Here is a 21814-nt window from a genome sequence, read left to right as displayed (position 1 = left end):
CACAATTTAACACTTCACATTGCATCAGCAAAGGGATATTTTATTTCCAAGTACCCTCATTATGACAATTCACCTCAACAAACTGCATCTGGAGCTCTGTGCTTAGTGCCTGCTCCAGCCTGGTCCCATCTTAATCTATGTTTGCATCTGTGTCTTACAGACTTAGATATATTTAAATGGCAATTTCTGTAGGTGTGAGGGTTTTTTCCTTTCTTTTTTCCCTTTTTTTTTGTTGAATTCTGTAGATATTCTGTGTGGAAGCTTAGTCAACATTTCCTTGGAGACTGTCAAATATTTATGCAAGTTTCAGAGATCTCAATTTTGAAATTAATGAAGGCTGCTCAGCCAGAACAATGACAAATCTATTCCATTTACCTGCTCAGCAGGAGGAGGCAGCAATACCTACAGAAAGGGAACCCAGAGCATGTTTTCCTGTTTCTCAGGTTTCCAAGGGCCTCTGGGGAACACAGCAGCATCTTCCTTTTTGAAGAGCCAGATTTATAGATCCTCCTTATCCCCAGAATAATTTACAGGGGTTTTTTTAATCAAAAAAGGAAGGAATGGACAAAGTGGTTTGGGGACTGTATTTTCAAGATCAAATGACAGAATTTCTGTCAATACCTTGGTCTTTGTTGTAATGAACAACCCAGCCAATTTTCAAGGTTAGTTAGGCCAGCAGAGTCCTGAAATGATTTAGGGTGCATGACCTTGAGCTAGATGCTGCAAAAATCTTGTCAGCCAACACAGATAAATGAGGAAAAGGAATTTTCTTCCTTTTAATAATGAAATCTCTTTATACTACCTTTTGCTAAAACCATATAAAAAACTTACAAGCCATAGTAAAAACCACACTGACTGAAATAATTCAGAATTAAATTATCTCTTCCCACATATATTTGACTTTGCTCCAAGGATGAGGGAGGACAACTGGCACTTGCCAGCAGAACCACATTGTATAAAGTGCTGAGAGAGAGATTCAGGACCATCAGATACAGCCATGAAGCTGCACTTAAAAGAGTGATTCCAAAGCTGAGAAAGCTTTGACTGAGAAATTAGACCTCCAGCTCTATCAGGAGTGGTGGAGAGCTCTCCATTAACCTTTTTACATCGACAAGGGATGTTCCTGTACCAGAAATCCTGTCCAGGTTCCTTTAGGTGGCACTTACGGATGATGCCGTCGGCGTTGTCCACGTGCTTGGGCAGGAAATGCGCCGAGAGGTCGCTCTGCAGGACTTCATCTGAAGTTGCTCTGGCTAAAGCAGAGGCCAGGAATGAAGGGCAATTACTGGAAAAGAAAAAGAGAAATCCACAAAAAGATGTTTTAGTGTGATTCAGTAAGGTAACATAAAGGTATTTTTCACCAAGGTTCTTCTTCGCCAGGCAGCACCACAACCCCGCAGCAAGACCTCAAACTCTCTGATGGATTTCAGTTGCCCTCTTTCACTCCTGTGTTCCCTGCTTCTTAAGTTTTAATGTTTCAATTCATAACCTCTATTTAAATTCTTTTCAAATCTAGATTGAGCCCTCCAGAGTCTGTCACATGACTGTACATTTTTTACATATGTATGATACACTTTTAACTCAAGTCCAGTTTCTCCTAAGAATTGGAGTCAGGATTCCAGAATTCGTCAGATTTCAAAGTGTCCAAAGCCTCTCCAAGGGGCACTGAAAGTTAAGTTTAACCCATAGGGAGCTGATGTGCATAAGGTTAAAAAGCTTCCTCAGGAATGATTTCTATCCAGAGCGAAGTGGCTTTAACTCACTCTAGCTTAATTACACCTGGTATCCCCCAAGGTTAATTAATCTATAGCAAGCCAAGGCCACTTTAATGTACTTTCTCCCATTCAAGAGGAATTTAATACCTCTTAATTTATGTATGACTTTGCACTTCCCATTGGTCAGCCTGAATTTCTCCAGGTGTCTCCTGCTGACACAGCGTGAAACCTCCAGTTTCCACAGGTATTATTGGGGTAACAATGTCTTTCCCAAGACATTCTACTGGCACAGGGTCACAGAGAGGCACAGGGCCAATTTCAGCCCAGAAACTGTCCATCAACCACAGAATTCCATGACAGAAATCCAGGGAACAGGCAATGAACACAAACATTCCTTAACCTATTCCTTCTGTTTAACATAACGATAAATGATTGAAGGATAAGATTAGCAATAAATAGCTTTGTCCAACATTGTCATGAGACAAGCTCTGGCCCTTGAAGTCACACAGAGAGCCACTCACACCTCGTTGCGGCCCCATCCTAAGGTTTTCCCTGGAATTCGCAGCCGGGCATTCCGCTCCAGCCTCAGCAGCGCTCAGGAAGCTCCGCTGCTGGCGGAAATCAGCTGCCTTAGGGCCGACTCTTCCCAGCAGAGCTCAACTCTGATCCTACTTACATCCGGCAATTCCCGGTGTAGGAGCGATGAGCCACAGGAGAACACACCGGGACATCCCTTGCTTCTGGCACGTGGAGGAGCTGATTTTCTGTCTTGTCTTTTCTGTCTTTATTTAGCTCAAAAAGAGCAGGTTTTTCATGCAGTGATGCTGGTTCTGCTCATGTTACAGGAGATTCCCTCCAAAAAGGGAGAAATTGCAATGCCCGGGATAGAATAATTATGCCAGCAGTTACCAGCAGGGCACCCGCAGGAATCTGAGCTTGTTTCCAGTCCAAGGCTTCCCCTGAGCAGCTCAGTGCTGAAACTCTTTAGAAAAACCAAACTTGTTTTGTGTCACTTACAAACAACCCCTCAGGAACATCCACTGGGCAAAGAGGGAACCTGGTTAAGAACTGGGGCAACAACAGCGCCTAAAATAGAGACTCAGCATCTAAACAGCAGAGAAAAAAAATATCCCTAACAAGAGGAACTCTGCCTGGGAGGGGGGACAGCAATGTCTTTGGATACCCAGAGCCATGAACACTTGTATCTGAAATTCGAGATATTATTTTAACTGCAGTGACCGATGACACAACTGAAAGGTGCACTTATAGGGGGTGTAGCCGGTCAGAGTATTTTCCCCACCAGCTCCATGTGCTATTCACGTGTCCTCACAGCCAGAGCCAGCAGTTCCACACAGCAGCTCTTTATCCAGCCAAAGAGTGCATTTCCATTACAATGCTAAACCTACACAAAAAGCCGCTAAAGATGTTATTAGATAAATTAGAGGATTTTAAGTACATCCTTCCTGATTCTCTGGCAGCGTAGGTGTGTTTAGACCACCCACAGTTGCATTGCAGCAATCCTGAAATAACTCTAGGAAGGTATTAAATCAAGCCTAAAAGTGCTCTGCTTCCATTAATTAAGTTTGAGAAAACCAGTCTGAGGTGGGTTTAACTCAGCCCACATATTATTATGTTACCAGCTTAACACACAACTCCTCTCCATCCTGATAGCATTAAAGTGGGGAGGACTTTCCAAACGCCTTCCCTGAGCTATTCCTCTGTGCTCTGAATCTAATACAAACACTCCGACTGAAAAAAAAAGAGATGGCAAATTTTAAATTCTTATTGCATGGGAGTTCACCACGGGGGTTTGAGCAACTGATCAATTTCGAGGGGAAAGGTAGAGAAAATAAATCAGCTGAAGGCTTTCCTTCTATGTCTGGCCACTCTCTGTCCTAATAATAGCAGCTGCTGGCCAAAGAATTAATTGCCCTTGACATTTGTTGATCACAAAGCTTCTTATGCAGCTGTCCCAGGGCTGTGCCATGTGAGCAGGGAAGTGACCACACGCAGACAGATGACTTCCTCTTCCTGATTAGCACCACTCAACATTTACTTCTCTCACTTGGCTCCTCAGAGCACTTTTAGTCGAATTACTTTTTCCCTTCAAGGAACAGCAGATTGCACTGGAGGTTTAAAATAGCTGTTGAAGGCAAACTGCTCTAAGGACACTTCATTACTGTTACACCAAGACAAATGAAGAGACAGCTCTGGATCTGTTTCCATCACCAAAGTGAGCACTCAGGTGAGCAGCTACAGCATCCCACAAAACAGCAATCCAAGGAGGGCAGTTCTCCCCTCTCCTCACAAAACCCAGAAAGTATCACCAGGATCCATGGGGACAGGGAGGAGCTTCCACCCTGGGATTACCTGCTGGCTACTGAAAATAAATTCTTCTGCCACATTCTAGATGCTCAAATGTTAATAGTCATGAAGTTTGAAACTGGGAGGGCTCTGTCTTGTTTAGCAGAGAGCTGAGAGCTAAATGCCTTTGTCTATTCATAGCTGTGCCACTAACTCAGCAGCTGACCTTGGACGAGTCACTTCACCACTCAGACCTTCATTCCTCATCGCAAACAAGGGATGAGAATGTCATTCCCTCGGGGAGAGGAGAAGGAGGAGGAAGGCTGTAGAAGGCCTAAATCTGTGTTTGTGATGTATTCTGGAATTTCTTGATAAGAGCACAACTGAAGGGAAAACCACAAAGACGAGAGTGGGAGATATTTTCAATCTATAGAAGATTTATACTTTCATACTTTTGATAGCCTTCCTAGCTTTTTCTCGCTCTTTTCTCATACACTGCCAGAAGAGCTAAGTAGAACACACAGGCAAACAACAGCTCTGGATAGCTCACAGTGTCATCAACAGCTGCAGGAAAGGGGAAAACCAGCAAAGAGAGACCTCAAGTTCTTAAAACTTGTAGTTCTGGAGCATTAGCACTGCTGATGGGAAAATGATGTTGCAGCCCCTGCCTAAAATCCACAATGAGGGCCACCAGTGCTGAAAATCCCAAAGGCTGTCATGGTCTGGGGTAGCTGATGAGGCATCACTAACCCAAACAAAGCAGGGAAAATGGACCGAAACGAACTGGGGCTTTCAAGGGGCAAAATGGGCAGTAAATCACAAAAGGTACAGTGTTCCTGTTACCTCAGGAATCCCCTGACACCACAGAACAGCAATTGTTTTAGTTAGAATGAGGAATGATTGAAATAGAAATGCTATTCAATCTGCTGAACACAAAACAAATCCACAGGCAAACAGGATAAAGCAGCATATTTGGTTTCACACAGCAATCCAAGACCAAGAACATGACCTGAAAAGAACCAAGTACAGCACATTCCCCAAAGGCCTATAATTTACTGTGTTAGTAAAAGACTTTGTAGGGATGACAAGCTAACGGCACCCTTTCCAAAAGACATTCCACCAGGGATGCAGTTTGGGAAACACTCCCGCTCACGTGGCCTGTTGCAAGCTCTTGTTAGAAAGCAACTTTTGTTAGATTCAGTTTAAGAAAAACCTAGTTTGTCCCCTGCCTGTATTTACAAAACATTCCAAAGTCTCATGAGAGTTCTTCCAGATGGAGCTTTGGATATGGCCTGGAAGCTCTTTGAAGAAGCCTTTGAAATCTTTATTACTGAAAGTTCCCATGCTGTGAAGTGCAGCAGTAACGAGCAGAGAAATTCTTTGGGAAGCTCCTTTGGCTGTTTCCCCAGCCCTTCCTTCCTCCACCTCCTGTTTCCGTGGCCATCCAGAGGGACTTGGAGGCAGCTGAGGGGCTCCTGTTTGTCTCCAAACTCCTCCAGGTCACCCAGGACTCAGAGGGGAATATTCTGTGAAGCATTCCAAGACCCCAAAATGATTATGGATGCATCCTCTGGTTCTGCCAAGCGGATGCTATTTCCAGCTCCCATCTCTGCAGGTTCTCCTCTCCTCACTCCCAGAGCAACTCTCTGACCTGTGCTGTTCTGCTGCTCTGCACAGCTGCTGGAAGTTTTGATGCTTATTTAAAGCCTGGTCACGGTGGACAAATGGAGTATTATTTTTTTTCCCCTAACACATGGCGAAACCCTGCACTAGATTTTATCTGCTGCAGTGAGTTACTAAAAAAAAACCTGGCACACACACACAAACACAAAAAGAAACAAATAGAAAAAACAATGCACCTTTTAAAAGCTTGCATAACCAAAGCTCCTTGAGAAGTCATTTGAGCTGGCAGTGGTGAGACAGTAAAGATGCTTGATAAATCTCTTTGAAGGAGCTGCAAACGTGCTACCCAAGGAAGCTGCTATCTATAGGCTTCCCAGAGACAGCTGCCTGCTCACATCCCCAGCGATCCTGTCCTTGTGCTGACAGTTGTAAGCAACAGAAATATAATACACAAGCATTGCAAAAAGACACTGTTTGAGATACATTTATCATGCCCATGTCTGTGCAGACACTGCATTTACCAAATATTTAACCTTCTGCATTCTGCTCACTGACATTTTCTAGACCAATTTTATACAGATATGTTCCTGTAGTTAAGTCTATCTAAACTGGATGTTAAAAATAACCAAACCAGAGGTGCACTGCTCATCAGAAAACCTCTGCCACAGCTGGATTAAGATGCTTCACCAGGGGAAACCCTTGGATTTTACCACACTGTTCTCAACACATGAATTAGGCTCAGACCTCTAATGCACTTTCTGCTGTGTAGCATTCCCTTCTCCAGAGGGTGAAGTGCACACGGCAGTACATAAAACCACCAAAATGCGAGCAAGACAAAATAAAAAGGTCACCTTTGTCTCTTTGATGAGGTACAATGTCATGAAGGGCAGCATGTATCTAAAATATAAATGCTTGCTGCCCACAAACCACTCATAAGCATTTGTGATTTAATGACTGTCAATAAAACACCATTGACCCTGCAGGGGTGAACTGTGAAGAATCCAAACCACACAAACCAGCCTCTCCCAAGCTCCTGGCTGGATAAATTGCCTGGGTATTATCTTTAAAACCAAATTCTATTCTTTCACTCATCCTCACAGCATGGCAGTTCTGAGGTTACTCATATTCCAGTCTCTGGGGCTGATGGCATGGCTGCTTTAAAAATGACAGAAATCACCTCCTGTAGCACCAACAACCCCTAAAAACCGAGCATGGATCTGCCAGGAGATGGAAGCCAAATAACTGCAAGAAATTCAATTCCCAGAAGTGACTGTGGGATGGTTTTATTCATTACAGCAAAGAGCTGAAGATACAAAGTTTGCTGTTGAAAATCATATCCCAGCACTTCACAGCCAGATTGTATCCATCTGTTATTAAAAGAAAGGGAAACCTGGACTTTGAAGGAATGCAGAGAAAAATGGACCACAATCCACGAACCTTTGGTATAACACCAAGATGTTGAGGATATACCAATATAGACTCTCCCCCATCTAAATCAGAATATTTTCTGAGGAGCAAGATTCTGAGGGATCGGGACAGTTTTCTAATAAAATTTTAATTGCTGCTATGAAATGCCCTTTACAAAATTATAAAAATATTGTTATAAAATATAAAAACCCCCAGCAAGCCACTTATTTGATGAGCATTGATTGTGCAGCTTAGATCCTTAGTATTCAGCTTTGTAAATGCAAACACATAGTGAAAATAAATCTGTGTTTACCCTATCATTAATTCATCAAAAGAAAGGTAATTTATTGGTATTACCCACTCATGTGACTTTCAGGGATTTATACTGAGAGGAAAGATCCTTTTGGATTTTGTTGTTGTTTTACAAGGATTATCCTGCATGTTTACACAGCACATTCTCTGCTCAGGGTGTGAGCGTGTCCAGAGTCCTCCAAAACCCACTCAGTGCCCACTTGGCACTGCTGGGAATGGAATGGGGACAAAGCCACATCAGTGCCAGGTGCTGCTTCCCTGGAGAAGTAAATTTCTTCACTGGAAACCCAATGTCAACAGCAGTTACCTCACACTGAGTTTCCCTGCCAGACCAAGGCCTGTTTAAAAGCTCCACAGGACATTAAAAATGTCATTGATTTTTCTCTCTTTGGTGCTCAGTCAGTTTGAAAGTCAGCATAATTCAATATCTTTCTCCTGGTTCCATTAGCAAAGAAAGGATTCCATGCTTCAATCTATGCTGCCTTATTGGAAAAAGTAATTTAATTTTACATCTGAAAGTGTGCCAACATCAGCATAAAAGCATACACTGTATACATCAGATTTAATTTATGAATTCTGCGTTTTGTCAAGCCCGAATGAGATGCTGTCTAAAATCAATGAGAGTATCCAGGCTCACTCTGAAGGTACTTATATACATTCTTATTATTTCAGATATTTTATGTCCTAGCTGGAGTTTTTGATGATTTCTCTCCTTGCTATAAAATATTAATGACACAGTCTCTAGAAAAGTTCATGTTGCAGCAAACTTGCAGAAGAGTTCAGGCACATCATTTACTTACCACTGATTCATGCCCTGATTTTTTCTCTCTGTTATAAATAAACTCTCACTGATACTTCCCTTAAGAGGAAGGAATATTCCATACAGATCTGATATGTCCAGAAATACAAGTTAAATAAGAATCCCCCAATGCAGAGCCTCTGTTTTATTAGAGATCAGATTAACACACCCAAGTCCTCTGTCAAAAAGAAAAATGCATTTTGCTGTTATAGCTAATGACTTAATTTCAAATAAATGAAATAAAACGCTCCACAGCAACACATCCCCTGCTCTCTCCTGCAGATCATCATCAAGGCAAACAAACGTAAAATGACTTTTTAAAAAAGGGTGAAGATGGTGCCTGTTCAAACACCCAGCTCTCAGTAACACCCCACAGAGCCAGGCCCCAAAGCTCTGTGCTCCTGTTGTAACATTTGTCTTCATGTAACTGAGAAAAAATAAGAGCTACAGGCCAGGATTTCCAAATGACATTTGATCACTTAACTTCTTTCAACCCACTGAACAAATATCAAATATAAGGCAAAACACACCCCGGAAGATTTATGGCCACTGAGTCAGCAGCGAATGTTCCCTCGCTGCCTTCTCACTCCTATGCAATGCACTTCATCACACAAATGGCTTGGGTGTTTATGCCAGATGTAAGATTAGATAATTACTCATCCAAGTCCTGGATGTCAACTCTTTTTGGTGGTAAAAAATTTATTCCAAATGCTCCATTTATAATCAGTGGACTTGCAAAAGCATTCTGGTGTTCTGCAGTGATACATCTCGGGATGTAATTCCGTGCGGGAACACGCTGTGTTTGTGCTGTACCAATGCCCTGCCTGATGTCAGCCCTTCCCAGCATGGAATTTTGTGTCTGCAAAATAGGGACAATGCTATTGACCTCTGGAAAGCAATTTCAAAGCCAATGATGAAGTGCCAGATATTATTAATTAAACCTAAAGTGGGGATGGAGCAAGAGAACAGCAATTCCCGTGCACTAATTCCCAGAAAATCCTGCTGCTCTTGTGCACAACATGCAAGAGAAAGAAATTAAAGCAAACATGAATAAACAATGCAGTACCTCTAAAAATAATTTTACAGGCAGATATGTAACTACAAGCAGATTCAAAGATTACAGAGTGGGGCACATTAAAGACTTTACTGGAACCTCAAATTCACAATTACTGACATTGATGCCCACAGAACAAGATGCTAGAGGGATAAAAGAGGCTCTATGATTGGGGTGAGTGCTCCTTTAAAGGAAAAACCCTTTAGTCACTCAGAAAGATCCCATCCTAATTCCCACTGTCACTTGTCCTTTGCAGAATTGCAAAGGATAATGGCAGGTTTAGGGGTTTAGGCTTTTTCTTTAAAGGATAATCAAAATGTTTTAGCTATTCTGTTTCACATTACAGTCCCTAATGCATTCTGTTCTACTGAGCCACATAGTTATTTCAGTCATTCTTAATAAATAACAGTTGCCAGTAGTAGTTAAGCCAACAGATCTGAATTATTTATAGTGTTGAGGAAGAGAACAGCAGATAAAATACGTTAGGGCTTTGGGTTGTTCTGGCCTGAACGACACAATGGCAGCCTTTAGATGTTTTTCACCAGGCTGTAAAATATCCTGTTACCAATCCTGGTTTAAAAGATTTCCTAAAGAGGCAGCAGCCAAACGTCCAGCCATCCATCTTCAATAATCACAGTCATGAACAGCAGGTGAGAGACTCTCCCAAATACAGCACTTGCAGAAAGCTCGATTTCATTGGACAGGTTAAATGGCTGCTTAGGATTAATCCTAAATTATTATAAATAAGCAGAACGTACTTATTTACATATCATTTAGCATGGATCTAAATCTTCCAGTAAATTATTTAAAATAGTGTTGAATTTAAATGTTTCTCTTCTCCCTTTGCCTATAATCCCCCTTCCATTCAGCTGGAAAAATATCACCTACATTTTACAACGGCAAATCCAACTTCCCATTCCAGGCTGGAGCATGGCAATCCCAGCCCCTGTCACTCCTTTTTAAGAGGCCACATCATGAAACATTGAACACACAGAAAACAACAGGGACAGAAATTATCTTGACATTAACTTGACAAATTATGTTACACACAGATGTTGAGTTTAATGTTCTTTGTAGCTTAAAAGATGCATTCCAGTATCCGTCCTGATGGGCTGCTGGGATAATGTGCCTCTGCTGGGCAGTGCCTGGGTGGAAATTTGTGGGAATATCTGACTTTTCCACCTTGTGCTGACATCACAGGGGACTGCACCAGCGGGAAATTCACTGTACAACAGATTCACAAGGACAATTGTGCCCACAAACACCAGGGAGAGATTTACACTCAGATGCTGCAGGGAGAAGAACTGGGGGAGTAGTTGTAGCAACATAAGCTTCAACCACACAGTTTTCCTTTTATAGCTCACCTTCCACTTTCTATATGGATCTATTTACAGCAGGAAATGCTGCAAATTGTAGCATCTCTAAGGAGTAAAAAGAATTAAAAAATAACAAAAGAAAAGAAAATCTGGAGAGGTAAAAATCCAACCAGACTTTCTCCTACCAAATACTGATGAAATGGAGGAGGAATAACACTTGGAGGGGATGTCAGGTTATTAAGGCCTCTGGGAGTGGCTCCATGACATGTCAGACTGTAGGAATGAGGCACAGCATCCCAGCGAGGGGCAGGCTCAAGTGACAGGATCTCTGTGCTCCCCTGCTCCCCCTTCCTTGGCTCAGCCTCCCTCCTCTCCCAGTTCCGAGGTTTATTGAGGATCCACACTCTGAGGTTACCAAGGTGGGGAAGATTCTGTGAGGTCCAAAGCTGAGAAATGTGGTTTTCCATGGGGCCAGGCAGGTCCTGAGCCCGTGAAACACAGAGCCTGCCTGCAGTACACAGCTAAATTTAGCTCTTTTTGCTCACAAAGGCTCTAGGAATTGATTCCCAACAAACTGGAGATAAACCCTGCAGTGCTGTGGCCTCTCTCCTGTCCTGGAAGGTACAGGGAATTATTTAAAATTTGGGAGACATGTCTTAAAATTATTCCCAGCCCCATTTAAAAACACATCTCTGCACATTTTCCAATCACTGTTATAAGGTCAACTGGAAAAAAAAGATCTGTCACCTTTTATAGCTGTGACATTACAAATCTCACCAGATTATGGATGTTGGTTCTTTACCATGGACTTCCAACACTACACAAATTCTCCCACACAAATCCTGCCTATTCACCAAAATTTGGGACTTTGTTTATGCAGCATAATCAGTCTTGTCTTTAAGTCTTATTTGTTGCATTTGATTTTCTATGAGATTAACACCTTCAAATCACCCATTTCAGAGGTGACAACTCTGCCTCAATCCAGTGCAGCTCATGTAAGAATTACCCAACAGCTCTGCTTTCCCTCTCCCCCTCCACAAAGAAGATTGCCAACTTTTCCCCTAAGCTTATTATCAAACCTGTGATCTCTTCAGAAGAGGGACGAGCTCTAAATATAAGAAAGAATCTGTTACATAATACCCTGATCAAGGAGGCAGCACACAACAGCCTGTAGACAGCATGAGCCTGAGTCCATCAAGAGTGGAAAAGGGAGGGAAATCTGTGACATTGCCCAGTGCCAGGCCTTGGGTCCATCCTGTGCAGAGCCAAACCCACAGAGAACATGGAATCATGTGCAAAACTTAAGGGTTTATCTCTGTGGAAGATAAACAAATGCAAACAGGTGACATTATCTGGAAGTTGATTCAGGATGTGGCAGAAATTTACTGAGATCAGAAGAAATCTTCCTCAAACACAAGGAGGACTTGTTTGAAGCTGCCTGAACCCGGATTGTAAATAATGCACTGGTGAGGACTGACTCACCCCCGTGATGAGGAGGCTCAAAGCTGCTTCCAATGGAGCAGTGTCACAGCTCTAATCAGCAGTTAAGAGAGTTCCTCAGGAGCCACACTATCAATTACCCCGGTAATACATATTCAGGGATATGTAAGGATATGCAGGATATGCAGGGATACCAGACAGAGAGAATACAAAATCAAAACATCAATAAAAAATAAGGAACCTTTGGAGACAAATTATTATCTTCTATGTCTACAGTGCTTTGTGCATTCCCAAAGGATTTAGAATCTAAAAATAAATTATTACTTCTACCAGCACTGACATCCAAGCTACCTTGGATGAAAAGCAGCAAATTGCTAACCATGGATAGCAATATTACACAACTGTTTTGAACAAACAGCAAGAAATGAACCATGCTGGAAAGAACAGCAGGACTCTACACAGAAATTGAGGCTAAAATTTAACCAGAATAATGTGAATATTACCTTGATTTTCTACACTTGTGGTGGGATATAAATTAGAACTGTCTGCCTTGATATCTCATCCTCAGTCTCCATCATCCTTCTCTCATCATTCTTTAGCACCATACTGAGACACTGCCTTGAAGGAAAATACTCAACATCTGCAGCTGAAATACATTTATATATATATATACACACATATATGTATTTAAATATAAGCAATCACCACAGATTCTTTGGGAAAAGGAAGAAGGAAGATTCCTAGAGCAGGTAGAACATTGAAGGTCACACAAACCCACGTAGCTAACCCAGAAATTATTAGAACTCTGGGCTAAGTAATGTTTTGAAAATAAATTCGATCAATTCTGTCTCCAGAACACACTATGGTAATGGTATTGGTAGATAAAATCTTCTAACAATGATTAAAAAAATAAAGAACCAAATGGGCCTCTGCAAGGCACAGTTCTGGATTACGGGCAGCAGTAAATTAGAATAATAATTATATACACATAAAAGAACAAATTCAGGAGGAGGCAATCAAGAAAAGATCAAACACAAGTAGGTTTTCTTAGTTGGAGCAGAGATTTCTGTGAAAGATTTTAGAGAAGAGCCATGAAAGTGCAAGAATTTTTATCTGTCAACAAAGCACCAAACGTAAAAAATAAAATCAGTATTCCAAATCCACACGGGAAATGACAATGAATTATTTTTGCTGGGTTTATCTGTAAAACACTGCTAATAGCACACAATTGGATCTATCACACGTACAGTCAGGCAGCACCAAGATTCCTCAAGGGCAGAGAGTTTTCAAATCAAAATACAGGTGGTGCACCCGCCTGAGTGAGCTTTTTAATGAGGCATGGAAGCGACACAAGAGACACAACTGCAACGGGTTAGATTGAAAATAATATAGCAAGATAAAACTAAAGATTAGGAACACCAGCTGAGCTCTGAGATAACACAGGAGAAGTTACTGCTAAAGCAAGATTTGAGTTATAATAACCCAGCAGTGGTAAATTGGAAGATGTAACGTGATAGGAGCCTGAGCACTGCTCCCAGTTCTGGGGCTGACAAATGACACCTCTGCCAGCAAATCATTTAATCCCTGCACATCCATCCATCTAGGAGTCAAAGAGGTTTATTGCCTTAAAACTTTGGAAGAATACCATGAAATTTAATTTATTAATACCTGAAAACTATGCTTTAATCCTTGGGCAGAAGGTGCTGGGGAATGACAAGGTATTTACGAAGTTACCACTGCCTCATAAAATATTTCTGTATTTTGTTCAGTGAATTCTCATCTGTTTCTGTCCTGTTTCAGTTCACGATTCCACAGCACTTCTTGACTTAGAGATGTTAAAAAACAATAATGGACTGATGGCAAAACGCTCCCTTTTATCAAAACTTGGTGTTTTCTAATATTTAATATGGTTTCTTTGATCAGGGCTGGTTATGCCATCATCAGCCATCCCACATTTTTGCTGAAATCATTCATTTGATTTGTAGATTTTTAGAAGTACCAAAGACAGGGAGACAATCACTTCATTCCCAAATAAAGCTCAGCAAGGCTGGAGCCTGAGCACTGATTTACTTTCACCTGGCTGAGATGGCAGCAAAGGAAAATGCTCAGGAAAATAAAATAGAGACATAAGAAACCACCAAAGAAAATAAAAACTGATGCCCAGCAGAGTGGAATTGACCTCACTCTGCCATTGAGAGCCCAGACAGACCAAGCTCCCTCACCCACAGGGACAGCCTGTGGCAGGAAGGCTGAGAAATCCAATTAGGGAAACTTCCCAGGCTCCCTGTTTCCAGGGATATTGGATTCTTGATATTTAGAAGAACTTGTCAAGAACAATTGCACAGTTCCTCCTGAGCCTTCAGCTCTGAGTCACCATCACATTAGGGAAAGGTGAGCTTCATTTAGACAGCACAGAAGGGTAAATTACCTGGTTTTTTTAAGGTCTCATGTAGCCTTTAAGGGACCACGTTATTTATTTATTTATTTATTTATGGTTGTATTTCTCACATCTTCCCTTTTTTAAAAGAACTATGAGAATGTCATTAATCTTCACAGGGATCAATCATATTCCTGGGCATGAGGGAAAGAGGTTTCCATGTTTGATGGAGAACTTTGTATCTCTGGTACTTTCCTGCAGAAATGGCTTAAAGAAACAAAGGGATATTCCTTTAGGATTCTTCCTCCTGCAAAATGTATTGCCCCAATCTTCCTAGCAAGGAAACTGGAAAAGCTGAAAAGAAATAATTAGCATTTATAGCCATTTCTTAAACACAGATCTAATCTTGTAAGAAAGAAAATGTCCATTTTGATAGCAAGTTTCATTTAGGCTAAAAAAGGAATATATGTGGCCCCTCAAGTACATGTGTTCAGTTTAATGTGATCTCGGTCGAAAACAAAAGTGAATATTACTGATTTTAACACCTCACTGATCAAAGCTCTTCTCTGATGCAGGGAACAAGAAAAATTAGCAGAGAAAAGAACAGAGGACATGAAAAATTTGCAGGGAAAAGAACAATAAAGTACAATAAGAGACATCTGAGTAACTGCTCAGGTTCTCATATCTGCAAAACCTCACCAAGAGAGAAAGAAAGAAATAGAAAGAAAGGAAAAAATTAATGGAATGATTGAGATTAATTTGCCTACTTGCTGCTACAGTAATTAAAGACCTCTTTCTTATCATGAGAATGTCTCAGGCATCCCATTCATGAGGGAGATTGACACACTGATATATTTTACTTCCAAGTTAGAATGGATTTCTCTTCCATTTCAGCCACTCTGGACTATATTGAAGGAAAATAGTGCAGAAGACTAATAAGAGCAAGAAACAGTGAATAACATTTAGTCAGGATTGCAAAGAATTCTGCATTCTGGATCTACCTTTGATAAAGGAGCAAGATGGCAACAGGACTTGGACATTTCTCCTCTCTGTCTTTTCCATGGATCTTTTCACCCTCCCACATCCCAGCCCTTGCCCACACAATTCAAATCAGCTCTGCCTTGTGTTACCCAAGGATGACAATTAACAGAGACCTCCCAACATTTTCCTTGCACATCCTTCCAGCCAGACCTCTTCCCTCCAAAAGGGATTGTTGTGAAGTGATGGTGCAGAAAAAGGCACGGGATGTGAAATGGTCAGGAAATAGGGGAAATTAGAGGAGTAAAACCCCTGGCTGTACTCCAGGTTGTTCCAATAATCAGTCTATATCTATTTCCTTCAAAGTCTCCTTATTGGAATAAAATGCCTGTTGAAATACCACATTCTTAAAAATCAAAAGCAGCAACCAATTAAAAAAAAAAAAGGAAAGTAAACCCCCAGATTTCTCACTCCATGTATTTAATACGAGGTTGTTTCCTGATGAAACCCTTAGTAAGTGGGAGTAGTCAGGGAGACACTTGGATTTACATAAATTTGAGACAGAAAAATGCTGTTAGAGTAACTCCATGGCACTGCATGGTTGGGATTGAGTCTTCAGTAGAAATTACTCCAGGCTGCAGACAGACACAGCGCTGAGTCTCAGGCAAAATTCATAATTAACTTCAGAGTATGTCCTTAAATTCAATCATTGCCCTCCCCTTTACAACATTAGCACAATATTTACAGGTTGTTCATACACAATATGCCAACTCTAAGTTATTATTTTACCTTGCTTTTAAGTCCATTTTATCATTGCCACACAAGTTTTAAATATGACTCCATGCCATTCCTGATATGATATGATTTTTACCCTTTTAAAAGGAGCAGTACACATATCACAGCAACACTCAGCAGTTAATATAATTTAATGCAAAACTACACACAATTTTCAAAATGGATAGTGGAATTTATTTAAGAGTTCTGCTAGACTCAACTTGATATAGTGCATCATCATACAGTGGAATAGGTAATAACTTAGGATTTTTTCCATAATGGCCAGTAAATTCAAATTCTAATAATTCTTCTATAAGAAATTCATCTGGTAAAGACCCAGGTGAAGCATAAGACACTCACCAAAAGATACCGAGGTTCTCAGCTTGCCAAATGCAGAAGAGATTTAAAAGAATCATCCATTTGCTTTTTTGGCACAAAAATCCCAACATTCCATGAACAATTTCTAAGAGATCCAAGATGGAAATAGCAAGGAGCACACCCAGCAATACCTGGTGAAGAGTTTATCAAAGGGACAGAGAGAAAGTGGCAGAACAAGACCCAGACATGCACCACAATCCTCACAGCCAGACGACTCCTGTGCAAGGTGTGTTCTTCCAGCCACTCCTATCTTTTTCCTGGTTACAATTTCATTTCCCTTTGGGGGAACAAAAAAAAAAAAAAACAAACCACATTCAGATTTGAAAAGAAACGTGTAAGATGAATGTATGAAGGCTTTGGAGGCTGCAATAAAAAACAACAGATGGCTGAAGAGTGCCTGCACGCCCCAGTTCACTCCTGGGCCCCTGGTCCCGTTCCGACGCCAGGGACGCCAGCAGAGCCCCTCCAGTGACTTCCAGCCCAAGGATCACAGATTGTCCCACATGTGCTGGAGAGGAGAGGCCTTGCACAGGCTGTGCTTCCTCACTCCTCAAGCTGCAGCCATTCCATGCATCCTACAGGATTCAAGGATGTCTATTTTCTGATATTTTGTTCTCCAACTAAATTACTTCAGCTGCAATAAAGATTTTAACTTTATGAATACAAATCAGAGAGCAGTGAGAAGGACCAAAAGTTTAGAAAATGTTGCCCGTGAATAAATGATGATGGCCGAGGAAAACACCAGAATTCCCATGGAACAATGAGACCGAGGAAGATTTGATATTGTTTCCTGTGCTAATGAGGAAGGGATAAACATGATTGACAAAATTAACAGGAGGGATTCAGACTGGGCACTAGGAAAACTTTCCACCTGTAACTCCCATCACCAAGACCTGGAACAGCCTTGCAAAAGGACGTTGTGGGATCTCCACTGCCAGGATTTGAGGTGAGGTCAGAAAAGGAGCTCCCAGGATGGGTTTAGATTTAGTGAGTTCTACCTTGAGGTAGAAACATGGACTCAATGACCTCCTGAGCTGCTTTTCAGCCCTATTTTCTATGGTTTTTCTATTCTATTAAAAACATGTGAAATTTCCCTTAGCTCTTTTCCTTAAAGCAAGGAGGGTAATTCAAGAGACACCGGATCTCCAGAGCATAGTCCTTAATTAATTAACCTCATAACGTAACCTGCAGTCACATTGTGCAGTGTGGTGCACTCCCCCTCCAGCACCTGCCCTACATTCCGGTGTCTTCTGCCTACGGAATGTGGAGCTGGATCACAAAGAGAGTGGTGTGGCCTAACTCTGGGAAATCAATGGGAATTGAGGTGACTAATTAGGAATTGTAATCAGGCCTTTAATCCAAAGCAATAGAAAGACATGCCTTTGGAATCTGATTAGCTGCTTAATAATTCAAAACAGGCCCCCAATAATATATTGACTGCCTGGGCAAAGGCATCTTTTTCTGAGGCCCAGAGTCTCACATTTCCACTGAACTCCCAAGGGAAGAGAAGCCAACCTTCAGTCAAAGCAAAATCCACGAGGCATCTGCATTGGCTGTAACATTTTGGGGTTGTTCTCAGTCAGGGCTGCTCATTTATGGCTGTAAAATGCTACAGGATGGAAGAACCAGCTCTTCTACATCTCTTTGTAAAGAATCATTCTGTAATGATTTCAATTCTTCTAAGACTTCTCTGCCCTATTAAAAAAAAATATTTTAAATCATTGTTTTAGGGTAGCATCTCCCACACAGGCAGACCTTTGGGTGCATTACAGGCAACACCCTTTGCTGATCCCTGCTCTCATCCCAGCTGCTGAGAACCAGAACTGAGAGACTTAATTACTGCACCTTTCAATAAGGATTTAATTTTATTTTTGCTCTTTCTGCTGCAAATGCCCATGAATCAGAGGGTCACTTTAAACACAGAATTCAATTTAATTATACTCAAAGGCATTTTTATCATTAAACAGGTCAACTTATTAAAAAAAAATACCTTGATTATGAGTAATGGAAAGCCTGGCAGGCAATCCAGGAGAGCTTCACTCTGAAAGCTCGCACATCCATTTGTTTAGATTTGTTTACTAAGCACTGGGCAAGGTCCCACTGAATGAACATGACAACATTAACTGCAACTGCATTCAATATTTAATTGGAAGTGGATTTTAATGCTTCTTTACTGATTTTGTTTTAAAGGGAATATTTACCAGTATTTGTAAACTGTACTATTAATTTCTAATAAAGGCATGGAATGAGAAAAGCAACACAAGGCCATTGACTGAGAATATGACACTGAACTGGATCTGGCAACATCCTTCCCAAGGTGCAGAGTGATTCCACAGAATCAGGCCCAGCCCTCAGCTAGGATTGGATCCTTTCTCAGGTAGGACACTGTTTTAATTACATGCCAGGCAGGATGTCTCTGATGGACTATCCTCATGTGAACCAGATCTAAATAGAAAAATCCATGCTGTTCATGAAAGCCTTGATGAACAACGTAGAAGAGAGTAAACATTCTGGAGAAAAACCATTCTGGATAGGAGGGAACAGAAGAAAAGGAAAGCTATTTTCATGCTTGGGTCTTTTCAAGGCAAGCATTTGCATATTTTTGCTTTATTTCGTATGCAACTCCATGTAACATGATTTCTGTGCTATTTATAAGGCTAAGTAGTCAAGTAACTGTGTGGGTTTTATATCCCCTTCCTTTATGCACCCCATTTTCATTAACTGTTTGTTTTCTAACAGTTCAACAGGCCTAGAACTCATCTGTTTATTTAACTGTATGGTCAATACTAATTTGAAAACTGGTTGTTATTTTTAACCACTTGCTGTATGTATAAAAATGAATTAATTCTATTATTTTAAGCTAAAGGCTTTAAAAGGTAATTACACAAGGATGCAAGGCAAGAAGTAAATAAAAGTTTTTACTGATTTCCAAAAGGTTCTTACCTTCATCTTTATGTCCTCATGACACAGAAAGGGAATCAAACTGCAGAGATAAAAAGCTATTACCTGAGAGGAGCCTGATTGCAAAGCCAGTTCTTCTCTGGACTCAGAGGCATATGGAACACTTTCCTAACTCACCCAGGATTACTTTATGACCCTGATCATAGATAACCACAAACACACAGATATCTCAAATGGAAGAACTAGAAGCAATTTCTGTTCTTGGAAGAGTCTTTTGCTGATTCATGAAGGTATCCAGACACAAGAGTAGGAGCTCTCACAATCCACAAAGACAACGTGGTATTACCACAACCCTGGATTCTCATACTTCATTTTGAGCTTCCTTTTCTACATAAAATCAAACATTGCACAGCTACAGCACCACAGACCTGTCAGAAAACCAGGACCACATGGATATTTGCCATAAATTGGTTCTTATGGCAGATGATCTCAGAGGTTCATGAGGTTTGGTTTTATCAGGAGAACTGATGCATTATCTTCCTCTACAGACGTTCATTTTAAAAGGGATATATCCAGCTCTTCTCACATCAGTTGCTGGTGTTCCTTTCTCTCCCATGGCCTCGTCTCTCTCCTCTCCCAGCTTTGTAATATGCCCTCAGCTGAGATTGTTACTCTCCTGTCCAGACTGGAAAGAGCAGCAGATTTCCTGGTAATGGATTCATCTGCTGCTCTCTGATGATCTATTTTTGCTCAGATGATTCAATTTAATGTTCCTACAGTGTACAAGGCTGACCTAAGCTCTCTCAGGTGATGACCTAAGGAGTACCATTACCTTCATTAGTCATAAAAAATTTCCAAGATTAAGTCTCTTAAGGAAACAAATTCGAATGAAAAAAAGAACAAGCAGTGTAAATACACAAACTTGCTGCTGCAATGTGACACTGAAGAGGTACTAAAATGTGCTTAATAGTCTCCAGTTAGGTCTCATACATTCATTTTCCAGGTATTAGGTAGTTGATAATTGTTTGTTTGGACACAAGAACAAACACCTTTCAAATGGCACAGCACTTGGATATTTAACTGGAATTCTCTGTAGGAATTTGCCATATTTTTTTTGTTACCATTCTCACAAATTCCTGAGGTAGCTCTGTAAATAAGGTCACCACAAAGAGATTGGGCTGTGTATGAACATAACAGAGCAGCACTTGGTTCTTGTGCTGCCTCCTCGCCCTCTTTACTTCTGCATGTGCCCCTTGCAGCCCTTCTGCAGCTCTGTCCGTGAGTTTGGCAGGTGGCAGTGACAAGAATCCCAATGATGTCATCTTTGTCACTCAGCACTTCTGAGGACACCATCCCTGTCACCTCCACAATAATGAGGAGCACACCAAGTGCAACAGCACTTTCCAAATGCTGAGCAGGGTAAAGGAGCAACAAAGGCAAAGCAGGAGCAAGGGATGGTGGTGATGGAAAGCCCTAGTCCCCCCTAGAAGTCCAGGAATACACAGATATGTGTTGGAAGTTTCGGGATCTGGGCTGTCTTTTCTTGCATTCCATTGGAATTGCAAGTGGTGGCTACTGAGCCCTGCAGAAAATGCTTCATGACCCGAGGAATTTACAATTTCAATATTGAAATTGTCAGTCAAAAGGAGAGGAAAGAAGGGCAAGAGAAGTGAAGCACTAAAGGCATGAAAAGAATAATGATTTGCCTCCCAGGTTAGTTCCACTCTTTGGGATGTTGATTTCTATTCAAATATTGTTTAGATTGTTATTATGAAATTAGGACAGGTAACAAGAGCAACTTCCAAACACAGAGGTCTAAACCACAACCAAACTGTGCTACAAATTAGCAGCACTCAGAATGATAAGATTTCTAATGAAATATTAGTCTTGCTGCCACATATGTCAATCCCTAAACTTAGGGAAAGGAACACCCAGAATATAAATTGGACTCAAGGCAAAAGCAGCTGCAAAGCAAAAAATGAGCTGATTTGACACTTGCTAAAAAAAGTCCATTAATCAGAGGAGAAATATTTATGCTTTCAAGTCGGAATACCAGACTCGAAAAGCCAAATATCTGCATAAATCCCTCATTGTATTTCCAGACTTTCAGCCACAACACAACTATTTCTGTGAAAAACGTGATTACACAATTTTGTGTGTGCGTGTTAACAATTAGTAAGAGTAGAATTAACAGATGTCCCACATCAAAACATCTAAAAAATGCCACACAGGTAACATGAAGTATATTTCAAGCTGATACTGGACCACTTATTAAAAACAGATCATGTTTCATGTAATCTGAAAGTGGTAGATATAACCTGCAAGTTGGAATTCATTTTATACTGCGGAATTTCTTCCTATTAAATCAGAGTGGTTCTTTAAAAAGCAAATTATTTGCAATGGGTATTTTTAATGGGAATTTTGAAAAAATAGCCA

General features: G+C 41.0%; 1 protein-coding gene across 2 annotated transcripts in view; it reads right to left on the bottom strand.

Annotated features, from left to right (window-relative positions):
• PPM1E (protein phosphatase, Mg2+/Mn2+ dependent 1E) overlaps positions 1-21814 on the bottom strand; it is a 60686-nt gene that overhangs the window by 11219 nt on the left and 27653 nt on the right. For both annotated transcript variants that reach the window (XR_014226998.1, XM_082294696.1), the window contains exon 2: positions 1167-1285. Coding sequence is in view for 1 of the 2 variants with exons in the window: in XM_082294696.1 (XP_082150822.1) it covers positions 1167-1285 (119 nt within the window). In the remaining variant the exon portion in view is untranslated. The remainder of the gene's footprint in view (positions 1-1166; positions 1286-21814) is intronic.

This window comes from Coloeus monedula, assembly GCF_965178545.1.
Source record: "Coloeus monedula genome assembly, chromosome: 20".
NCBI classification, from domain to species: domain Eukaryota; kingdom Metazoa; phylum Chordata; class Aves; order Passeriformes; family Corvidae; genus Coloeus; species Coloeus monedula.
Note: the sequence above shows the minus strand (reverse complement) of the source record. Positions and strands in the feature narration are given on the sequence as shown.